At 40.0% G+C, this 22,137-nt stretch overlaps 1 protein-coding gene across 1 annotated transcript in view; it reads left to right on the forward strand.

Moving 5' to 3' along the window:
* The window catches only part of C12H6orf163 (chromosome 12 C6orf163 homolog), a 57,880-nt gene that overhangs the window by 19,760 nt on the left and 15,983 nt on the right, over nt 1-22,137 (forward strand). The window contains exon 5 of the mRNA XM_022552438.2: nt 1-22,137. This exon is cut by the window's right edge and continues 15,983 nt beyond it. Within this exon, the coding sequence (XP_022408146.1) occupies nt 1-436 (436 nt within the window). The 3' untranslated portion in view covers nt 437-22,137.

The following is a 22,137-nucleotide window of genomic DNA, read 5'->3' on the forward strand; positions in this document are numbered from 1 at the left end:
AAAGGCCATGGAGGAACTTTTGAGAGCTGGTGTCACAGTTATGAAGGATCAAAAGAACAGTGTGAGCCAACTGATAAAGGAAAAAGAACATGAAATGAACGTCTACTATTGCATGGCTCAGAAACAGAAGCAAGAAGAGGTTCAGAAAGTGCTTCAAGAAGCGGAGAAAACACATCAGGCCACGCTTGGAAATGTGATGGACAAACTGCTTAACACTCAGGGGGAGCTGCTGTCTATGGCGAAGCAACTGGAAATCATGACAAATTGGAAAGATTTCCTGGAGGAGGAGTTACAGGAAACCAGGGTAGCATTTCAAAAATACATCAATTATACGTTTCCGAAGCTCTCACCGGGACATGCAGATTTTATTCTGCCAGAAAGAAAGAAAATACCTTCCAGTCTTATTACTCAGGAGAGCCAAGCAACTCTTGATTAGAAGTCTTCATCTGAAATGGCACTACAAAAGACATTGTTCTAAAGACTAAATAAATCCACTCAAAAACCATTTATTGATCCCTGGTTATGTGCAGCGGACTAGTGAGCTGTGAGCATTTTGATGGAAAACCAAAATATGCAAAAGCACATTCCAGGCTACGATGAGGTTCCAAGTCTGATGGAGGAGAGATAACAGTGAGAGGGGTCAAAACTGACTAGGAGGGAAAAAGATTTCTTGGAAGTCTAAACATACTTCTGTATCTGGCTTTACTCACGTTTACATCAGACATTTAACTATTTTAGTATTTGTTGCAGTTAAAAAACAGTAAAGGGACATGTTCTTAGATGGTTTCCGTTGTGGAGAGGTGTGTCTAGTAATCCAGTATGTCTAGTAATCTAGTCTAAAGATTATTATTTTGTGAACTGCAATAGCTTTGTAGGAAAAAAAGCAGTGTTTCTCAGATTCAGTAGGATAAAACTTAAATTCTGGGAAGCCTATATAAAATAATTAAGAAAGGACTCTCTTATATTTGCCATTTGTGAAAGAAAAATATGTCTTTAGAGGTCAGATTCCTTGCCTCAGGGATGGGGAGTCCCCTTATGTTTATACCCAAGCCCAGGAGTGCTTGGAACTAGGTCAAAATGCAGAAAAGCATTCTGTACCGCAATGCTCAGGGCCAACAAATGTCAACATCTACTGAATTAAAATGGAAGAAAACCCAAGCCATAAAGACTGCTCCAAAAAAATCTATCCACTTTAATGTAGCATCCTTAAATTATTAATCACCAACTTATATTGGTGCCTTTAAAATTAAGTACCTGGAAAGCCGTTTTCAGTAAATTAAAAAGTGCTACTGTCAAGCAGGCCTTAGGTGGATTTGTTTACATTGACTGGTCTGGGATTTCCTAATGATAAAAGTAGTGATTTGTTTACAACTGCATAATGGACTACACTCTCCTAGTGCTTAGCTTCCTGATTCTGCAGGACTACTGCGGTCCATACTAATCGATTGCCTAGGGGCTGGAAGTCAGAACATTTATACAGTACTTTACACTGCCTTTTCCAGCACGTTCTTCTCATAGCAGTCAATGGGATAAGCAGGACAGGGGTGGTGGTTAGCCCATTTTGACAAATGATAACATGAAAACTACTATGTACGTATTTACATGCGTGAAGTACTTTTTTTAAGTTGAAGTATAGTTGATTTACAATATTGGGTTAGTTTCAGGTATACAGCAAAGTGATTCAGTTATATATATATATTTTTTCAGATTATTTTCCATTATAGTTTATTACAAGATATTGAATACAGTTCCCTGAGCTATATGGTAATTCCTTATTGTTTATTTTATATACAGTAGTGTGTATATGTTAATCCCATACTCCTAATTTATCCCTCCCCCCACCTCTTTCCCCTTTGGTAACCATAAGTTTGTTTTCTATGTGAGTCTGTTTCTGTTTTGTGTATAGCTTCATTTGTATTATTTTTTAGATTCCACATATAAGTGATATCATATAATATTTGTCTTTCTCTGTCTGACTTACTTCACTCAGTATGATATTCTCTAGGTCCATCCATGTTGCTGCAAATGGCAAAATTTCATTCTTTTTATGGCTGAGTAATATTCCATTGTGTATATACCACATCTTCTTAAACCAATTGTCTGTTGATGGGCACTCGGGTTGTTTCCATGTCTTGGCTATTGTAAATAGTGCTGCAGTGAACATTGGGATGCATGTATCTTTTCAAATTAGGCTTTTCATCTTTTCCGGTTATATGCCCAGGAGTGGAATTGCTGGATCATATGGTGATTGTATTTTTGGTTTTTTAAGGAACCTCCATACTGTTTCCATAGTGGCTGCATCAATTTACATTCCCAACAGTGTAGGAGGGTTTCCTTTTCTCTACATGGGAAGCACTTCAAAAACCTTAATATTTAATCCTCACAATGACTTTTGAAAGTAATTATAACTGCCCCCAATTTATAGGGAGGGAAACCGAGGCTCAGGGAGATTCAGTAACTTTCTCCAGGGCACACAGCTAGTGACAGAGAGGGAATTCAGAATATCACAAGGCACAGGCAGATGGTTACATGAGAGAGACCTGGGTTTTGCAGACTTGAATAGATAAGAACAGCAGCTGGCACTGGGGAGTGCTAGCATGCGGCAGCCATGCGTACACAAGTGGACTCATTCATGTTCGCAGCAGGCTGTGAAAGGTAGGAACCATTAACACAGGCACAGACAGGTCAAGTCACTTTCTCAATGTCATACGGCGAGGAAGGGTCAGAGCCATTTTCAAATCCACAGAGTCAGTCTTCAGCCCACGCCTTCCGTCATTATTTTTGTTCAGATGTAAAGGCCTTGGTGCCTGGTTGGTTGACTCTGCAGGTGTGTGTCTTCGTGGCTTCTCTAATGAGGACTGGAAGGACGTGGTCTGTCCTCTACGTCAGGCATCGTTTTTGTCCCTTCTAGAAGTGAAAGGAATTTGTACCTAGGATTGTGTGTCTGAGTTATTGGAGTCATTCACCAGATTCGCAGCTGAGCACAAGGAAGGAAAGCAGAAGGAAAGCATCTTCTGAAGACATTCACTTCATGGCCACAGTGAAGGTGTGTCTTTTGGTATCAGTGATACAGTGCATAGCATAAAAAGAAATCAGGCGACTTAGTTTTGGTTTGGAAAAAGGAATCTAGTTTCTCAGGCTTCAACCAGATTGGAATAAATTATCCGTGTTTTTAGTATTTTCCTTGTTTATATTGATACTTCACCCTCAGCTCCCACCCCAATCCCAACCGTTAGCTCCCTTAGGGTTTTTAAAGTAATGTGGATGCTTCCAATAAGGGCAGAGTTAGAGATCTTGTTACTGTCCTGATCCCAGCTTGACCTGCCCACCAGAGGACTCCTCCCTCCGCTTCCCCACAGTGCTAATCAGCCCTCCTGTTGTAGGGGTGATCACAGGGGGTTCTGTCAGGTCAGATTGACCTGATCCCAGAGCCCCACTTGCTTTTCGCCTTAGAGCCTGGAGTCAGCACGAACCACGGAGGGGAGGGGGACCTCTTCTGTCCTCTGTTCTCATTCTGCTCTGCCTGCCCCAAGGCCAATTTGAAGAAACAGTATCTTTACTCTTACCCAAATCCTTCACCTTGATCACTTCAAGGCACAGTTCTTTCTAGCTTGAATGTCTCCAAGATGATATACCCCTGAGAATTAAAGTTCAAAGTGAATGGCTAATCTGCTCTAAAGGGCAGAAAAAGCTGATAGTAAACTAAAAATGAGACCTCCCTCATATTTCCACAATCCCACCTACGGAGCCTCTCAGCAGTCTCTTTTATTTTTTACTTTTTAAATAAATTTATTTATTTATTTATTTTTGGCTGCATTGGGTCTTCGTTGCTGCGCGCAGGCTTTCTCTAGTTGCAGTGAGTGGGGGCTACTCTTCGTTGCGATGCGCTGGCTTCTCATTGCAGTGGTTTCACTTGTTGCGGAGCGCAGGCTCTAGGCGCATAGGCTCAGTAGTTGTGGCTCGCGGGCTCTAGAACTCAGACTCAGTAGTTGTGGCGCATGGGCTTAGTTGCTGTGTGGCATGTGGGGTCTTCCCAGACCAGGGCTCGAACCAGTGTCCCCTGCATTGGCAGGCGGATTCTTAACCACTGCGCCACCAGGGAAGCCCTCAGCAGTCTCTTGTTTCCATGACACTGATAAGGATGATCCTTGTGGATAAAAAGAAGAAACAATGGAAAATACAGCAACGACCACTGACTGAGCATCTGCTATGTATCAGCTATGGCACTAAATTCCTTACTAAACCTTGTCTTACTGAAATCTCACAGCAACCCTGTAAGATGTCTCCTATTACCCCCATTTTGAAAATTAGGAAACTGAGACTCAGAGAAGGAAAGTCGCTTGTTGAAAAATGACAAATTGTTTGACTGCAGAGCCATGTGTTTTCCACAGCTACAGTACAGAGCCTAATTTAGTGCCTGTGTAAACACTGAGTAGGCGTCAGGGGTGCACTGCTTTCAAAACACATTGGAATTGTAGCGGGCAAGTCTGAATTACTGTGCAGTACCCTTGCTCTTCCAGTGGGCATGGGCTGGGAGCCAAGAATTGATCAGTCTTCCCTGAATGTGCTTGAGGAACCCTCCTGATGCGGAGCCCAGGGAAGAATTTATGGAGGGGCATAACCCAGAGCTCCCTCTCACCACGCAGGTGTCGAGAAGGGCAGAGTCCCTGGCGGGTTCTGGAGACAGAAGCTCCAAGGTGAGAATTGCAATGTCAAGTGAAAAATTGAAAGTGAGGTATGTCTTTGAAATCTCAGTGGGACACTTACATTTTCTAACAAAATCTGATTGAGACTAAGTCAGGCTATTTTCAAAAAGAAAGATTCCCTGAGTGAACCAATTTTTAGTATAACTTGTCTTGAGAACATTTAGTAACTCTCCTGGTACCAATTACTGAGTACAATACCTAGAAAAGCCACTCTAGATCTTAGATACTAAGCCCCATGCAAGTTATTAAAATTGTAACCATTTTGGAAAGTTACTTTTAAAAGAGCTTAGGGAATTCCCTGGTGGTCCAGTGGTTAGAACTCGGCGCTTTCACTGCTGGGGCCTGGGTTCGATCCCTGGTCAGGGAACTAAGATCCTGTAAGCTGGGAGGCGTGGCCAAAAACAAACAAACAAAGAGCTTAAAGTGCATTTTTCTTAGTTGTCTTAGAGGCTTCCTGTACAGTAGGAGTCTCTGCAGCTCCCATGGTTTCTGATATTTAGGAAGCTATGTTAATTCCTGGAGGCCATCTGGGAACTTAATTTGAGGACCCTAAGAAATTACTGTAGTTAAATTTTGTAGAAGTCATTCCACCAAGAAAAGAACCTTGTTTTTAGAGACAGGAGACCTGTGGGCTGGGAAACAGGTGCCTAGCATCCCTAGGAGAGATGGAGAAGCTACCTCACCCCCATAGCTGTCACAAAGCACAGGGGTCGGGCTATTTAGTAATCACTGGACCTTTATGTGACAAAGAAGGCACTCTGGTACTGTCTTTCTCTAACCTTGATTCCATTTGACCTATTTACAGCCTGCATATTCTAGCTTTGGGGGCCTTTTTTTCACTGACATCATGTAGACACTATTTGACAAAACAGGTTTGTTTACAGAACAGAGGGTTTTGACATTCTGCTGCCTCTAATAAGCTCTGCTTTCCGCTTGGCTGAGATCACTCAGAAGAGGAAAGAAGAAACCGTTGCCTTTTGCTGTCCAGTTATTGGAAGCCAGGCCATGCGTGAGTGCTTCACCTGCGTTATTCAGCTCCTGCCTCACAGCAACCAAGTATCATATTCTCACGAAACAAGGAGGAAGCAGAAAAAGAGCCCAAATGGTCATTTTCCTAATGCATATTTATCTTTTTTCAGAGAAAAATATCATTCTCATAAGCACAATAACAGGCTTCCCCTAATTACTCATTTGCCAAAACAGATTGATGTGACCGTTCATAAGACAATTCATGGCAAAGAGGGATGTGATAATGATTGTCTTAGCCTAACAAGGATTTACCCACTAAAGTGGAATGCTTCACTCCTCAAAAAAATCATAAAGTTCTACGAACAAGGAAGAACTACTAAGCGACTGTTAAGTAAACCATCAGAATTGTTTGTCCAAGACCATATGATTCTTTTTTTCCATTGGAAATGGAAGTCATTGCCTTAGGTCTTTTTAAATAGTGTACTATTACTGTTGGGGCTGGCTCTGTGCTTGAAAACCAGTTTATTTATAACCTGTTACAAGTGCTATATCTGTTTGCAGTTAAGAAATGCAGAATTCAAAGTGATCTCCTAGCTTGTAAGCAAACTGAGATTCATTGTCCCTCTTCTCTAAAAAAAAATGAGTTAATGTGTCCAGAAACTAACTCTAGTAAAATGGGGTTTAACATTAAAAAAAAAAAAAATTCAAGCACATCGAGGTTGGGTATTCCGCATCGTCACTCCATTTGAAAAGTGCAGACGCATTCAGCGCATTACCATCTGATTCCAGCTAGCAGGATTGAAAACAAATGGTTTTACTCTAGTTAGTGCTAAATAGAAACACTTTAATATTGAATTGAATGAAGTTCAAGTTATCCTTTTCTACATAGCAACTGCATGTTAGGTCTTAAAATTAGCAAGGATTCAAGTTTAGCGATCTGCCTTTCCTTACTTTTAACCATATGTGATATTTCCTATTTCTCATAGCACTCTTTCCATCTGCTTTGGCTGTCTGTTTCCTACCACTGGACTTTAAGATCCACTGGACTCTCTCTGCTGAGGACCCATAACAAACTCCAGGACCAGGTTGTATCCTTGACATATCACTCTGTGCATAAGTATTTCCCATCCCCTCCCCCCCACTCAGTATTCCCAAGGAAAGCTATTTCTATTATTGGTCCATTTGAAGGATTATCAGTTAATTACATAATAGAATGTATCCATAGAGTTATGCATTTCAGCTAGAAATCTACATATCTCTAGAAGCTCTACAATCTGTTCTAAAGAATCTACATCTCTAGAAATCATAGAGATGTATGGGATATTAATTATTGATTTTGTTTATTCAACATGCAGTAGGAAGCAACCTACTGTATACCAGGTGCCGTGTTAGATGCTTGGGTTCTTGGTACATGAAATAGGTGGTGGTCCTTACTCTTAGAGAAGTCAGCTAAGTGGGTAGAAGAATAGTGAGTACATGCATTATAACACTGTCGAGGGCTGGAGAAGTAGCAATAATGGGCTCACAGATCATTTTCTAACTCATGTCATGTTGTACTGCCAAGGCAGTAATATCTACCATCAGTAGCCTGCTAGCCAAACTGGTATTCTTGCTTTGTGCTTAGTCCTGTCCACATTTGTGAAGGAACAGCTTGATTTAAATTTTTTTTTCAGCAAAGTGGGTTCTACAATCTCAAAGATAAATTTTCCTAGTTCTCATATGGTTTTGTTCTTCTTGAGGTTGTGAGGTGGCCACTAGTAGATGGTTGTTTCCCCTGTCGGTTCAGGCCAACAGCTTCCTACTTGACAAAATACCATCTCTGAGTTTTCTGGAATACAAGGAAATTCCAGCCTCTTTGTCAGAGGCCTCAGGAAGACACAGAAGACAATGCTACAACTGCTGTCACCCATTCCAGGGAGTCCAGAGTCATGGTCTGGCTTCATACTCTCTGGTCTCACAGATACACTCAGTGGACTTTGGCCAGGGAGCATCCCCCAAGTAATGGGACCATTGTGGGAATAAACCTCACTGTTCTATTGCTGAGGAATTTAGGCAAGCTGCTCAGGGAGAATGACACTCTAGAAGGGTGTGACCAAGTCACTCCTCGGGTCTCATCTCCAGGCCTTTTCTTTGCCTCTTTCAGTCATCAACATGATACTGATTGCCTGAAAAGACTTCTTGACAAACAAGTAGTATTTGGTAACTGTTAGTTATTTTTATTTTTCATCCCTACAGAAATGAGATCACAAGTCATATATGGCTCTGCATTTTTCATGCAGATCCTATAGCCACTGATTCTAATTTTTAGAATGTACCAATTTTATTAATTTTTATTTCTTCAGTATTTTATGGATATATATATATATATATATATATATATACACGTGGATGTGAATTATAGTCTACTGCTTGTAGATTTTAAAGTATATTTAGTCAGTGGTGAGTAGAACTTTATTTTAGCTTTAAAAATTTAATCTTATGAGAGGCCTGCTGACATTTATTTTAAAGTTGTTTTATTCAGTTCCTTTTTTCTCTTGCACCCTGTGGAGTATGTTTATTGACTACAGATGTTAAGCACTTTGCTAAGGAACAGAAAGCTGCAAGATAGAATATGTACTTCGCCTGAGTGGGTGCATAGAAACCGGCCGTGTGTCTCAATCTTTAAAAACTCAGGTGGAAGGTATGCTTACAAGTTTAAAGGTCAGAATCACAACATACAGACTTGAATTGGAATGACTGCAAGATAGTTTCAGGATTATAAAACTTCTATGTAAAAGAAGTTAATAAAAGGCGTATTAAGGTAAGTCCCTTATAATTATGATTTTGAACAAACTGCTTTAAATTATGCTATAGCATGAAAAAAACAAAGGGATATAAGGGTCGTGGGGCTCAGAGCCTAGGACAACAGCCCAGGGCAGCCATAAAGATGAAACTATGCGTGCTCCTGCAGCCAGAAGTCCAGCAAGAATTAGCTCAGAGACAAAACAGGAAAAGACTTTTTCAATGATTTCAGTACAGTAACGGTAATAGCTAGGATTGGAATTGGAGAGTGTGAATGTAATTGGAACCCACCGAAATACTTCAGGGTTGCTGTTGTTACTGTTGTTTTTGACCTTGGTCTTGGCATTGTTTGAGAGGTAGTAGACAAGCTGATTCTAAATTTCAGGTGGAGGGATATATGTATGTGTATAGCTGATTCACTTTGTTGTACAGCGGACACTAACACAACATTGTAAAGCAATTATACTCCAATAAAGATATTAAAAAAAATAAATTTCAGGTGTAAAAATAAGCAGCAAGAATTTTTAGGGATATTCTGACAATAAATGCAATGATGGGGCACTAGCCTTTTCACTCTATGCCATTAGAAACTGAAAAAGTAGTCCTGGGGCGTGAACAGACACAAGAATCAATGGCACAGAATACAATTTAAGAATAAAATGTAAAGGTATAGGGAAGACTTAGGGGTGTTGTTCCAAAATATGGAACATTCAATTTCAAATCTCTTTAATGTCACTTATTAATTTAACATAAGACAAAAATGGCATCTTGAAATAGTAAAGATGCCTCATTTAAATAATAGTTTGGAGGTAACTAGATAGTCAATGAGGGCAGAGATGATTGAATCCTATCTTACCGTTCATCAAAATATATTCTAGGTGGACCAAAGGTTTAAAAGTAAAAGCAAAACTGCAAAAATATTAGAAGTCATTTGAGAATGTTTAAATAAATCAGATTGAGGATAGCCTTTTATGTTTGTCATAAAGCCCAGAAGAAAAAAGTATTAATAAAAATGATAAATTCAACTTCGCTAAAAACTTTTTAAAAATCTGCTAGGCCAAAAATCATAAGCAAGGTCAAAAGACAAACCACAAACAAGAGAAAAAATATTTCCATTTCCTATTTAGGCAAAGGGCTAATTTCTCTACTATATAGATAACTTCTAGGAATCAATAAGGAATGGATCAACAATCCAATAGAAAAATAGATGAAAAATATAACTAGAAAATAGAAAAAGAATCAAACATCATTTAAACTTATGAAGAAATGTTCCAATCACTCAAAATAAGAGGAATGCAAATTAAAACTTCATTAAAAATTCATTTTCTACCTATCAGACTAGCAAAGATAAGAAATTATAAAACTTTGCTGGTAAAAGTGTGAGAAAACAAACACTCTCGTACATGGCTGGAGGGAACATAAATTAGTACAAGTTCTATGGAATTCAATTTGGCAATACCTATTATAATTAAAAAGCATATACCCTTTGACCCAGCAATTCCACTTCCAGGAATTTATCCTACAGATACTCTTATACATGTAAAATAATATATGGACCAGATTGTCTTTACAGTATTATCTGTAAAAACAAAAGACTAGAAACAATAGAACTGGTTATGTAAATTATGGTACATCTTTCCAGTGCTGCAATTCCAATGAAATAATAAGCTTCCATAAAAAAGGAGAAAAAAGTGTATGTGCTGATAAAATCTTCCTAGACTTCCAAGATATATTTGTCGAATGAATGAATATGTCATTAAGTGAAAAGTCAAGGTTCTAATGATATGCATAGTATACATCTATGTATACATTCACCTGTTCAACAAATATCTTTGAGCATCTGCTATGTGTCAGGCATCACACTCCGCACTTGGGATGTGTCCATAGCAAAACAAAGATCTCAACCGTAGTGGAGCTTACATTCTGTTAAAGGGGACCATCAGTAAATGACAAATGTGAACATAATATAGTATATCCGAAACTGGTACGTTCTATGGGTAAAAATAGAGCAGAGCGTGGGAGATCGGGGTGGGGGGGCTGGGGGAGGGGAAGAAGATAACGTGCATTGTTACAAACAGCGTGGTCAAGTTGGGCCTTAGAAGGCAAAATTTGAAGAGACCTGAAGGAGATGAGGGGGTCTGTGGAGAGGATCTGTGAGAAGAGTGAGGAAAAGGCCCTAAGGCAGGACTGTGTCTGCTGTGCGCTGGGAGCAGCAGAGAGGCTGGGCAGAGTGAGCTGGAAAGAAGAGGAGGAAAAGGTTCGGAAGATGATGGGAGGCTGGTCCACGCAGGGCCTTGTGAGGAGGTTGCCTTTTATTCTGCATGAACAGGGAACCATGCAGGGTTTGGAGGTACAGTGTGGCATTGTATGGCTTACAGTGTAAACGGATTCCTCTTGTGCTCTGTGGAGACTAGGCCGCGGGAGAGCCGGATGGAGGCAGCAAGAGCGTCGGGAGCCCTGGAGGGCAGTGTGATCCTGCCGAGAGGGGCCGTTGGCTGCCACCTGGGAGACAGCAGAGGAGGTGGTGGCAAGAGGCCAGATTCTGGAAACATTTTCAAAGTAGTGAGTAGGCTTTCCTGACAGACTGGATGTGGCTGTAAAAGAAAGAGAGGGGTTAGGGACGACTGAGCAGCCCGAAGGCTGGGGTCGTGATGGACTGGACGGGAAAGCTGCAGGGGAAGCTTTCTGGGGGAAAAAGAGCAGGAATTCAGTTTGAACATGTTGAATTTGAAACATCTGTTAGACATCCAAATGACTGTTTAATCTATATCATCTCTAGATGGTACATAGAGCCATGAGTACGGATACGTTATTATGTGTTTGTTTGTGTATGTATAAAATACCTCTTTTCTAGACATACAAAAATCTGGTCATTCTGCTTGCCTGTTTAGGAGAGAATTGAGTGGCTGGGGATCAAGTGTTGAATGGAGCCTTAGCTTTCATTGTACATCAGTTTAAACCTTTTAACTTTGAACCATATGAATATATTATAGTAAGAATTAATATAATGTTTAAAAATAATAAAAATTACAAGCCATATTATAAAACTCCTACATAATGTTGCCTAAACGTTTTTTCCTCATTGTTAAAAAAAATTTTTTTTTAATGCTGAGAAAAGGATAGGTTAGTTTTACTGATTCCAAAGACATTTATTGAACCTCTATTATTTATGATACTGAAAATTTTTTATTTTATTTATTTTTGGCTGTGTTGGGTCTTCGTTGCTGCACGCAGGCTTTCTCTAGTTGCAGCTAGCAGGGGCTACTCTTCCTTGCGGTGCACAGGCTTCTCATTGTGGTGGCTTCTCTTGTTGTGGAGCATGGGCTCTAGGCGCTCGGGCTTCAGTAGTTGTGGCACTTGGGCTCAGTAATTGTGGCACACGGGCTTAGTTGCTCTGCGGCATGTGGGATCTTCCCAGACCAGGGCTCAAACCCGTGTCTGCTGCATTGGCAGGCATATTCTTAACCACTGCACCATCAGGGAAGTCCTAAGATACTGAAATTTTAAAAAAATTAACAAGATATGGTCTCTTTTTAAAAACAATAATGTGTTAAATTTGAATGGAATCTGCCTGTCTGTTGGAACTAATTAGTAGCAAAAGCTACAACTTATTAGGATTAGCAAACAGCTGATTTATAAAGCACAGCTGCTGGGTTTTTTTTTTTAATACAATAGAGTCAGTAAGTATCACATGGTTATTTTGACCCTCAGAAAAGATTCAGAATTATTTTATGATCCAAAACTAAATTAAGTAGCTAAAGATAAGAGTTGATCATAGATTTTCTAGAAAAATAATACTTGATCTACCTCTTTTAATTCTTGCTCAGTACTTTCTGATTTGTGTGTGTGTTTGGTTTGTTTTGTTTTGATACAGAAAAGTACAGAGAATCATATAAGAAACACCTATATGGTCCACTATCCAGAATTAACAAATATCAACATTTGGTCATTGTTTTAATCAGCTCAAGGTGCTATAACAAATTTCATAGTCTGGGTGGCTTAAACAACAAACATTTATTTCTCATAGTTCTGGAGGCTGGGAAGTCCAAGATCAAGGTACCAGCAGATCTGGTGTCTGATGAAAGCCTACTTCCTGGCTTGTAGATGGCTGTCTTCTCATTGTATCCTCACATGGCAGAGAGCAGAGAGAGGAAGCAAACTCTTATGTCTCTCTATTATAAAGGCACTAATTTTATTCATGAGGGCTCCATCCTTTTGACCTAATTACCTGTCAAAGGCCCCACCCCCTAACACCATCACCTTGTGGATTAGGATTCCAACATGTGAATTTGGGGGAGCACATTCAATCCATAGTTTGCTCTATATGCCACATTCATGCCACAGTCATGTTTGCCTTATATATTTAATAGCACATATAAAATGTTACAAATAAAATCTGAATCTTCTTCTTTCGATCCCATTCCCTTTCCTTCTTAGAAATAACCACTCTCCTAAATGAGTGTGCATCCTTCCAGTCCTGATTTTACTACACATTTGTATTCATAAATAACATATAAACTTTAAATAGATACTACTATTTTGTATACATTATTCTGCAACTTGCCTATTTTCACCTAACATAATGTTTTTGAGATCTATCCATGTTGATACGTGTCACTGTCTTATTATCTAGAGAGAAGTGAAATCATGGCAATTTTTATTTGGTTATTTTTCATAAGGAAACCATACAGGAACTGGAATTGGGTTAATTGCTAAATGCCCTAAAACATTAAGACTGTATTCCCAAACTGTATGCCAAGTTGCCCCAGGCGCTGTAGCAAACTCACGGGGGGTGAAGCAGGATATTTTTAAATTTCAAGGAAAACACAGTGACATTTGTCAGATACCACACAAACTACTACTATTAGTTGTTTAGACCTATTAGGTACTTGATTTAGCCTAGGTCCAGATAGTTAGGCACTTCTTTTGGCCTAGGGAATGCCATGAAGAATTATTGAGACACTAAGTTCATTAGGAACTGAGAAGGTTCGAGAATCTCTACATTAAGAATAAGAAACCCAGGAACCTGTGTTCTGTATCTGGCCCCACTACCTGGTGTAAAACCACAGCAATTACAGGCAGAGTGCCTCTGAGAAACTGACCAGCCCAGCCTTGCAAACCTCAGTCTACTTCATTAATAAAAACAGTAAGTGACGGAATGGAGCACCTAGGAGGAATAGTTTAGTGTTTTAAATCTTTGGCAAACTGTCTAAGTTGAGTATCTAAATTACTTCAAATATATGGTTTTCACCAAAAATGCCCTTCAGACTATGATAAACCTTAAATGTGCATTTAGCTATTTTCTTGTGCTAGGAGTGGGGCAAGCACTGAGGAGGGTCAGGGAGGGGTACGGGTGATGAAGAGGAGAAGACTTTGGGCATGGTTTTTAGTGAATAACAAATCAGCCAGCTTTTACTCATAAGCCTATTTCTAAAGATTTAACCTATGAGTCATTCCTTCTGAGAGACCAGGAACTCAGCTTGAGGAATATTATTGAATACTACTTAACCCCCATTTCATCTCAAAGGATGGCATTAAGGACCCTGATTTAAGAATGCTTGCATTCCTACTTAGTACCTCTAGGGGAGCTGTCAGGGACACTCAGGTTTTCTGCAGAGGGAGGTGATTGAGAAGACAGGAAAGGTGACAATGTCCTTGTCCTCCACAATGGACACATCACATCCTCCGTAATCCTAGGACCAAGGCCACCTACCTTGCTTCACTGCTCCCTATTTTCTATGAACTCAATGTAGTATTTCTGCCACCATATACATTTATTTCTATTTAAATATAAAGAGCCTGTAAGAGAAAAAAAGAATTGTTTATAAAAGATCTTAAGGATAGGTTGTAACAGTCTTCAAAAGGAAACATGAAAAAGGCTGGGTTTGAAAGGAAATTGCTGAACTTGAAAAGAGAAAAAAGCAGTAGATTTTTGAGAGAATGACTTCTGATTTTAACAAAGTTAATTTCTTATGTTGCTAAGAAATCTGAACCAAAAATATACTGCCTTTTTTTCCTGAGTAAATGATATCCGTCTCCCAAAGGACCATCTGTGGTCATTATGATGTCACCTTCGCAGAAACCTGAGGACATTAGTGGATCAGATGTCTTGAGTCTTAATAAAGCACCGATAACATTTAAAAATAAATGATTGTATAACCTATTCTTACTTTCTTTGTAGAGAGGGGCACTTCCAAGAAATATGATCAACCATATTCTCTTTCAATTATAAACAGATTCAAATGTAATTTTTTCCAGGATGTTAACATCACATTTTAAGACCCATTACAGAGAAATAAATAATTCAGAGTGTTTTCTGGATTACTGGAATCTAAAAGTAAAGCCAGCTTTGAGGTCATGTAATAGTTTTACCAAGCCTGAAGCCGTCCTAAAGGTCAGCATCAGATTCACAGTCATGTTTGCCCAGCCCTTCTGTGATTACAGGCACTTGAATAAGGGCCTATGGCAGATATTTTTATTTTTCCCAGAGCTAGGATTTTAGGTAGAGAAGCACCTGGCAGTGGCATATCAAACATCATGTCAGAAATGCTAAGATACAATCTGGTATTAAATAAGGATTTGACTCCTAAATGGAATGGAAATATAAAGGAAAAAAATTTTTAATCAAAATTTTTTCAGATCTTAGATAGGAAATCTAGGCTGGAGGTGGTAGGTTTGGTCATTCATTAAGCACTCATGGAAAACCTGTTGTGTAAGTTCATAGGAACTACAGAGATATATCAGGCAGTAGTGGGAGAGGATGGGTTCATAAACAATGATAAGAAAAATGCAATTCCAAATCTGGGGAGTACCCCAATGGAGGCATTAACAAAGGGGTGCAGGAGTTCAGAGAAAGGTAATGGCAAGTTTTGATCTGGGCCTTGAAGGACCAGTCCAATCTCAATTGGCAGATTTGGTGAGAAGCTGGCTAATCCAAACAGAGAGAAGTTTAGGAGGAAAGGCAGAGACAGGACAATGTCATCTAATATGGTCCATAAAGTGTGGGTTGTGAGAAATAAGGCTGGAGAGAGGTCAGGGTTAACCACGGAGGCTCTCGAACACCATGCTAGAGAACTGGAATTTATTTGCTAGGCAATAGCATGATTATGAACATCTTCAGAATGGATCAGAGAAAGATGTCCCCAGTAAAGATAAAGAGCTAAAGCAACCAGGTGATCCTCCAAGTTCACAATGCAGGAAGCTCTTTTGTTGTCAAGAGACACTTTCCTATTTAGAAGAAAAAAGAGTGAAAGCTTTTGCTCTCATTTTTCACTTTTGTAACTCAGAACACTGTTTTCTAACGGGGTTTTGAGAAGACCCAAGGATTAACAAAATGACACATTTGCAAACAGTGAAGTCCTATTTATTTAATTTTTTCTTCTCAAGTAATAAGAATAACAATTTACATGAGTGGGAGAATAATATAACATTAAGAACATGGAATAGAAGCGTTTTATCCTATAAGAACTAATGATAAATAACATTCTCCAGACAAAGTGAGAAAGAAGGAGAGGCAGGATGGAGTGGGGGAAAAGAGATAGAAGAAAGAAACAGGGAAGACAAGAGGAGAAAGAAAGATGAGGAAGAAAGAAGGCAGATTGATGGAGGTAAAGAGGGTCCTTAGGAGAGAGACACATGGTGAGTAGGTGAGTAATGCTTAGGTACATAGACGGCAGGAAGCTTCAGGAGATCCCTGATCTGTTCACTTCCCTCTGCTGACCACTTTCTCTCTTCTTCCATCACTGACACCCTCTCCAAAGTTCTGAGTTGGGTACTGCTTGCTGCTCTCCGAATCAAGGAATAAAGAGAACCTAAGCATTATATTTAGGTCATAGATCACAAGATGACAAGCCTCCTGATGGCCAATGAATGGTTAATGATCTTAGGAATTGTCTACTTTTGCAGAAGACTTCATAGATGTATAATTTTACTGCAAAGACATTTCACTTTTCAAAGCGCCTTCATATTTCTTATCTCCTTTGAGCTTTCAGTTATATAGAACAAGCATTCTCCTCCTTTTACAGATCAGAAGAGGTAAAATGATTGTAGATCTTCCTGAGTAAGTGCTATTCATCTCCCCAAAGACCATCTGTGGCCGCTATGATGTCACCTTGGTAGAAACTTGAGGATATGAGTGGATCAGATGTCTGGGGAGTGAGTGAAACTATCTCAGCTCTCGATAAAACACCAGAAACATTTTAAAACCAATGATTATATAACCTATTCTTTTTTTTTTTTTTTTTTTGAGGGGAGTATAGTTTATGGTAGTGAAAAAGGTACTAGGCTGAATCAGAAGATCTGAGTTTTAATAGTAATAATGGTATTATTAGCTAATAAAAATAGCTGTTTAGTGTTTAGTAAGCACTTATGGCAGACGCTGTGCTAAACCCCATATATGCATTATTCCCTTCCACCTCCACCACTGCTGTATGAGGTCAATGCTGTTTTTTGATAAGTGATGCAACTAAGGTTCAGAGAGCTTAAACAATCTGGCCAAATGTCTTAGTTCGGGCTCTGCATCATTCTGTTAATAACCTTTTTGGGCCTCTCATTTCTTCATCTGTAAAATAAGGCCACTGAGATGATCTGAAAAAGAATGAAGATGTAGTTTATGCATCAAAGTAAGAGTGCCTGTTACACTACGTCAGGAACTGCTAAACTTTTTCTGTTAAGGATCAAATATGAAATATTTAGGCTTTGCAGGTCCTACCATCTCTGTTGCAACTACTCAATCTGTTGTTGTGGAGCAAAAGCAGCCTTAGACAGTGCTTAGGATGAGCATGGCTGTGTCCCAGTCAGACTGTATTACGGACACTGACATCTGAATTTCACGTCACAAAATGTTATTGTTCTTCGTTTTTTCAACGGTTTAAGAAAGTATAAAAACCCTTCTTAGCTTGCAAGCAGTACATAAACAGGTAGGGGGATGGAGTTGGCCTGCGAGCTGTCATTTCCGGACCTTTACTTTACGTGAAGATCTCATAGATATCTGTGCCTACAGAAGCTTTTCTTAGAAAACAGTTGCACCTAAAAAATAGACATGACCGATAACATTATTTCTACATGATCAGGAAGGAAATGCTTTTCAAGCAAAAGAAACTGTTCCATCTATTATCGTCAGTAACCACTGACCCTGCAGAGCCTTGTACTTTTGGTGTGCACCATATTAGAAGGAATTGCTGGACCACGGTGAGCGTCTATCTATCTATCTATCTATCTATCTATCTATCTATCTATCTATCTATCTATCTATCTATCTGTCTGTCTGTCTATCTATTCTGACCTAGATGGGGTGGATTGTAGAGGCAAATAACCAAATTTATTCCGGAGGTAAGCTCCAGAGAAAAATCTTCTAGGTAAAGCATTGTTGCCAGATTCAGAAATAGTTGGTTTAAAAAAAAATAAGGGCTTCCCTGGTGGCACAGTGGTTAAGAATCCACCTGCCAATGCAGGGGACATGGGTTTGAGCCCTGGTCCAGGAAGATCCCACATGCCGTGGAGCAACTAAGCCCGTGCGCCACAACTACTGAGCCTGTGCCCTAGAGCCTGTGAGCCACAACTACTGAACCTGCGCACCTAGAGCCTGTGCTCCACAACAAGAGAAGCCACCGCAATGAGAAGCCCGCGCACCGCAACGAAGAGTAGCCCCTGCTCACCGCAACTAGAGAAAGCCTACACGCAGCAACGAAGACCCAATGTAGCCAAAAATAAATAAGTAAAATAAATGTATAAAAAAATAAAAGCATTACATAGGCAGTTGGTGAAATTAACAAATAGCTTTTTGAGCATCTACAGTTATGGGTCTGGTTCTCCTCAAGGTAGCCAGGCTCCTGGCAGGTTTGGAGGCAGCATTAGCAGGAGTGGTCACGAGTGTACTGTCCTCGGTTTTGTCTCCACATGCAGTCTTCCTGGTGGTTATTAGCACCCCAAATTACAGTATCTGGAAACAAAATGTGCATCCCTGCCCCCTAGTCCGTGCTCGGGGGCGCATTTGCACATGCACATTGGCTCGTCCAGCTGTGTTCCTTCCAGACTCCATTCATTTTGCTGGCTTCTCTAATCTCTCAGGCATCCCGGTGTGAGGATTCCTTTAATCTCTTGATATCCTGACCAAAGGAGTTAGTGTGTGACCATCTACTACCGTATCAGTAAATATCTTATACAGACATTCAATTTGGGATGTTGTCTGCTGAGGCTTAAGAACAGGTCTCATTCCTGGAGGAGTGGCTGAGGGGGAGGCATCTCGCCTTCATCTCCAATGTCCATCATCTGTGGAAAAGGCAGGCCCTCATAAAGGAAACAGGAATTCTGAATTATGTCTCACCCCACGGGAAAGTCCCACCTCCTCCTGGACCCAGCCCTCTAAGGGCCTGACTTTGAATAGGAAACGTGCCAGCTGAGTGCTTTTGAGTGGTAGACACAAGGATGGACAGCAGGAAGGAAAGTCAAGTCTCCACTTTGTTCAAAGCTTGGAGAGCGGGCCACACCTTGGAACCAGATTATGGTACTTTTTGTTATGATTTCTTTATGTGTGTTATTACCCTGGACTTTGGTAGATTCTGGTTTAAATGTTCCAGCCTTGCTTCAAGATTGCCGCAGTTTTAAAAGCAAGCATATAAAAGCTGAGGTGTTAAAAGGGGAGCAGTGCCACCCTGAGGCCAGCTCAGTGCTGGCAGCAGTAACCGGAGGGATCCCCAAGGGCCTGTGCAATCCTACTGGGAGATTACAGGATTAGGAGTCCGTGTTCTCTAAGGAAGGCCATCTCCATCACTGTGTGTTCTCTACAATTTCTAAATCCGTTTGCAGATAAACATCCTTTTACAGTAAGTGTGAGACGATAGCATATAGGTTAGGCTTAGGCTGGAGTCTGTGTGACCTCAAGTAAGTTACTTCATCTCTCTGTGCTTCAGTTTCCTCATCCATAAAATATGTATAATAGTACTTCTCTGAAATGACTTATTAAAAGGATTCAGTGTGTTAATATATAAAAATACTTAGCACAGTGCCAGGCTCATAGTACAGCCTCAGTATAAGTTCTCTGTTATTACTATAGTCTCTTGCCAGACTTGTTTTATATCAGGCTGATTAATGGGACCAAACAACCCTCTTCCTTGGGTATTCTGATTTCCTGGATGATTAGTAAACTGTAGTAAAACTATAAACATGAGCTCCTAAGATTCTAGCACCAGGCTAAGCACTATAAGAACTCAAAAGAATTTTGCAACATAGTTCTTGTCCTCTGGGTGCTTACGAACAAGTTGGAAAGGCAGATGCATGGGTTTAATTTTGGCTTCACTGCTTAATAACCTTGATGATATTGGACAAAGTCTTTTTTAAAGCTCTCTAGGCCTCAGTTTCCTCTTTTACAAAATGCAGATTATGATAGGGTTACTATGAGAACTAAATAAGTTCATAAAGGTAAAGTGCTTGCAACAAAGTGCTGGCATATGGTAAATGTTAGTTTCCTAGTATATATCACCATGAAGCAGTGCATGTGTGATGAAGTACCAAGAAGAGGGGTGCCTCGGGGATAGAGCAGAAGTCCACGCAGCTTCATGGACCTTCATGGAGGAGGTGAGAGTTGAGCTGAGGTTGCAGATTGGGTAGCATTGGGACAGGCAAAGACAATTTCAGGGAAGGAGTAGTATTCCCAAAAACACTAAGAAGGAAATTGGCAGGGACATTTGTTATTACAGACCGCTTCACTAATTCCTGTGTAACAGAAACTTCTTTGAGAATTGCAATGTGTAACAAATGGATATAAATGCTTAACAAGTATTTTCTGACTTGCAAAAGAGACAAGAAGCGTACTGTGGGTTACCTCTCACTTAAAGTTATGTTGGCTTCTTAAATTCTATAAAATTCTTAGTCTAGATTATTGGAGCTAAGCATGTGCAGTTATGTAGTTAGAAAAAAATGGAAGAAATTGTAGCCGTAGGATCCTATTTCGACAGCAGGTGGCTCCCTAGCATATAGGTAAGAAAAGTGGCCCTGTGGTCTACATAGGGATCATTTAAGTCATTTGAGTAGTTGTCACATATTGTATATCATTGAGGCTGAATTTGGAAGCAGTTCTTTGCATCGATTTTTTTGCATTGATTTTTGTATGAAAGATGACATTTGTGCAGCAGGAGGGAATTTCTTCCTTCTTGGGAGCTATGCTTACCTCTGAGGATCACAATCTGATTATTGTTCTTTCTGGGAATGAAAGTCAGATACTTGGCAGTATACATTCCCTCAATTCCATCATTGAAGGACTTTAATAGCACCTCATTTATACATGCTGGGAGCATCACAAATTTGGACTTCCCACCCTTCCAACATTAGACTATAATTTCTGTAACAGCACCGATGACCCACCACTCACCTTTCATCACTTCTTTTTTTTTTAATTAATTTTTATTGGAGTATAGTTGATTTACAATGTTGTGTTCGTTTCTGCTGTACAGCTGACTGAGTCAGTTATACATATACACATATCCACTCTTTTTTAGATTCTTTTCCCATATAGGTCATTACCGAGTATTGAGTAGAGTTCCCTGTGCTATACAGTAGGTCCTTGTTAGTTACCTATTTTATATAAAGTAGTATGTGTATGTCAGTCCCAATCTCCCGATTTATCCCTCCCCTCCCCCATCACTTCTTGATATTTCGGCTCCACAGACCTCAGTTTCCTCTCACTCGATATCAGAAGTAACAGTCTTTCTGCCATGTTGGCCTCCTGACACCCACAGGTATAAGTTCATTTATACCCTGGTCAGCTCAACACACCGTCCCCTATCATTTCTCCACCTCGGCTTGAGCTTTGCTACAGTTTTCTGTTCCAGGGTGCTGCTGGAGAAAGTCCACAGATGGAGCAAATCTAGGCCACTGTAGATTTAAAATAACAGAATTACAGGGCTGAGGGTTTACTTAAGGCTCCTCTCGTTCATACACCTCCTCTTACGGTTTTCTAAAATGAGGAAACCAGAGAGGTTACTTATCTGTCAATTCCACTTTTGCCTCTGTAGATCAGTCTTTTTTATTTTTTTAGTGTTTAAAAACTTTTTTTTTATTGAAGTATAGTTAATTTACAATGTTGTGTCAATTTCAAGTGTACGGCAAAGTGATTCAGTTCTTTTTCAGATTCTTTTCCATTATAGGTTATTACAAGATAATAAGAGTAGTTCCCTGTGCTCTACAGTAGGTTCTTGTTGTTTAACCTATTTTATATATAGTAGTGTGTATCTGCTAATCCCAAACTCCTAATTTATCCCTCCCTCCCTTCCCCTTTGGTAACCATAAGTTTGTTTTCTATGTCTGTGGGTCTATTTCTGTTTTGTAAATAAGTTCATTTGTATCATTTTTTTAGATTCCACACATAAGTGATGTCATATGATATTTGTCTTTCTCTGTTGTACACCAGTCTTAACTCTCCCTTCCCAGCACACCCTATGGACTATCTGACTTATTACACTGGTCGTACCCAGAATGTTCTATATCGGACTGGCGGGAGCAGCAACATATTGGAAGGAGCTGAGGACTTCTCTAGAAGCTGCATTCGCATAGCTCGCTGCTCTTTCTACTTAGATGTATTTGTTGGGGAAGGAGGATGCCCCTGAAGAACTTGTCGCCATGCCACCTCTGGTTCCGGTACTGTGCAGTGCTCCTCGGTCCTCCTGTCCAAAATTATCACTGTGAA

This window comes from Delphinapterus leucas, chromosome 12 (assembly GCF_059928025.1).
Source record: "Delphinapterus leucas isolate spDelLeu-1000000601 "Yukka" chromosome 12, BTC_Dleu_Yukka2, whole genome shotgun sequence".
Lineage (NCBI taxonomy): Eukaryota > Metazoa > Chordata > Mammalia > Artiodactyla > Monodontidae > Delphinapterus > Delphinapterus leucas.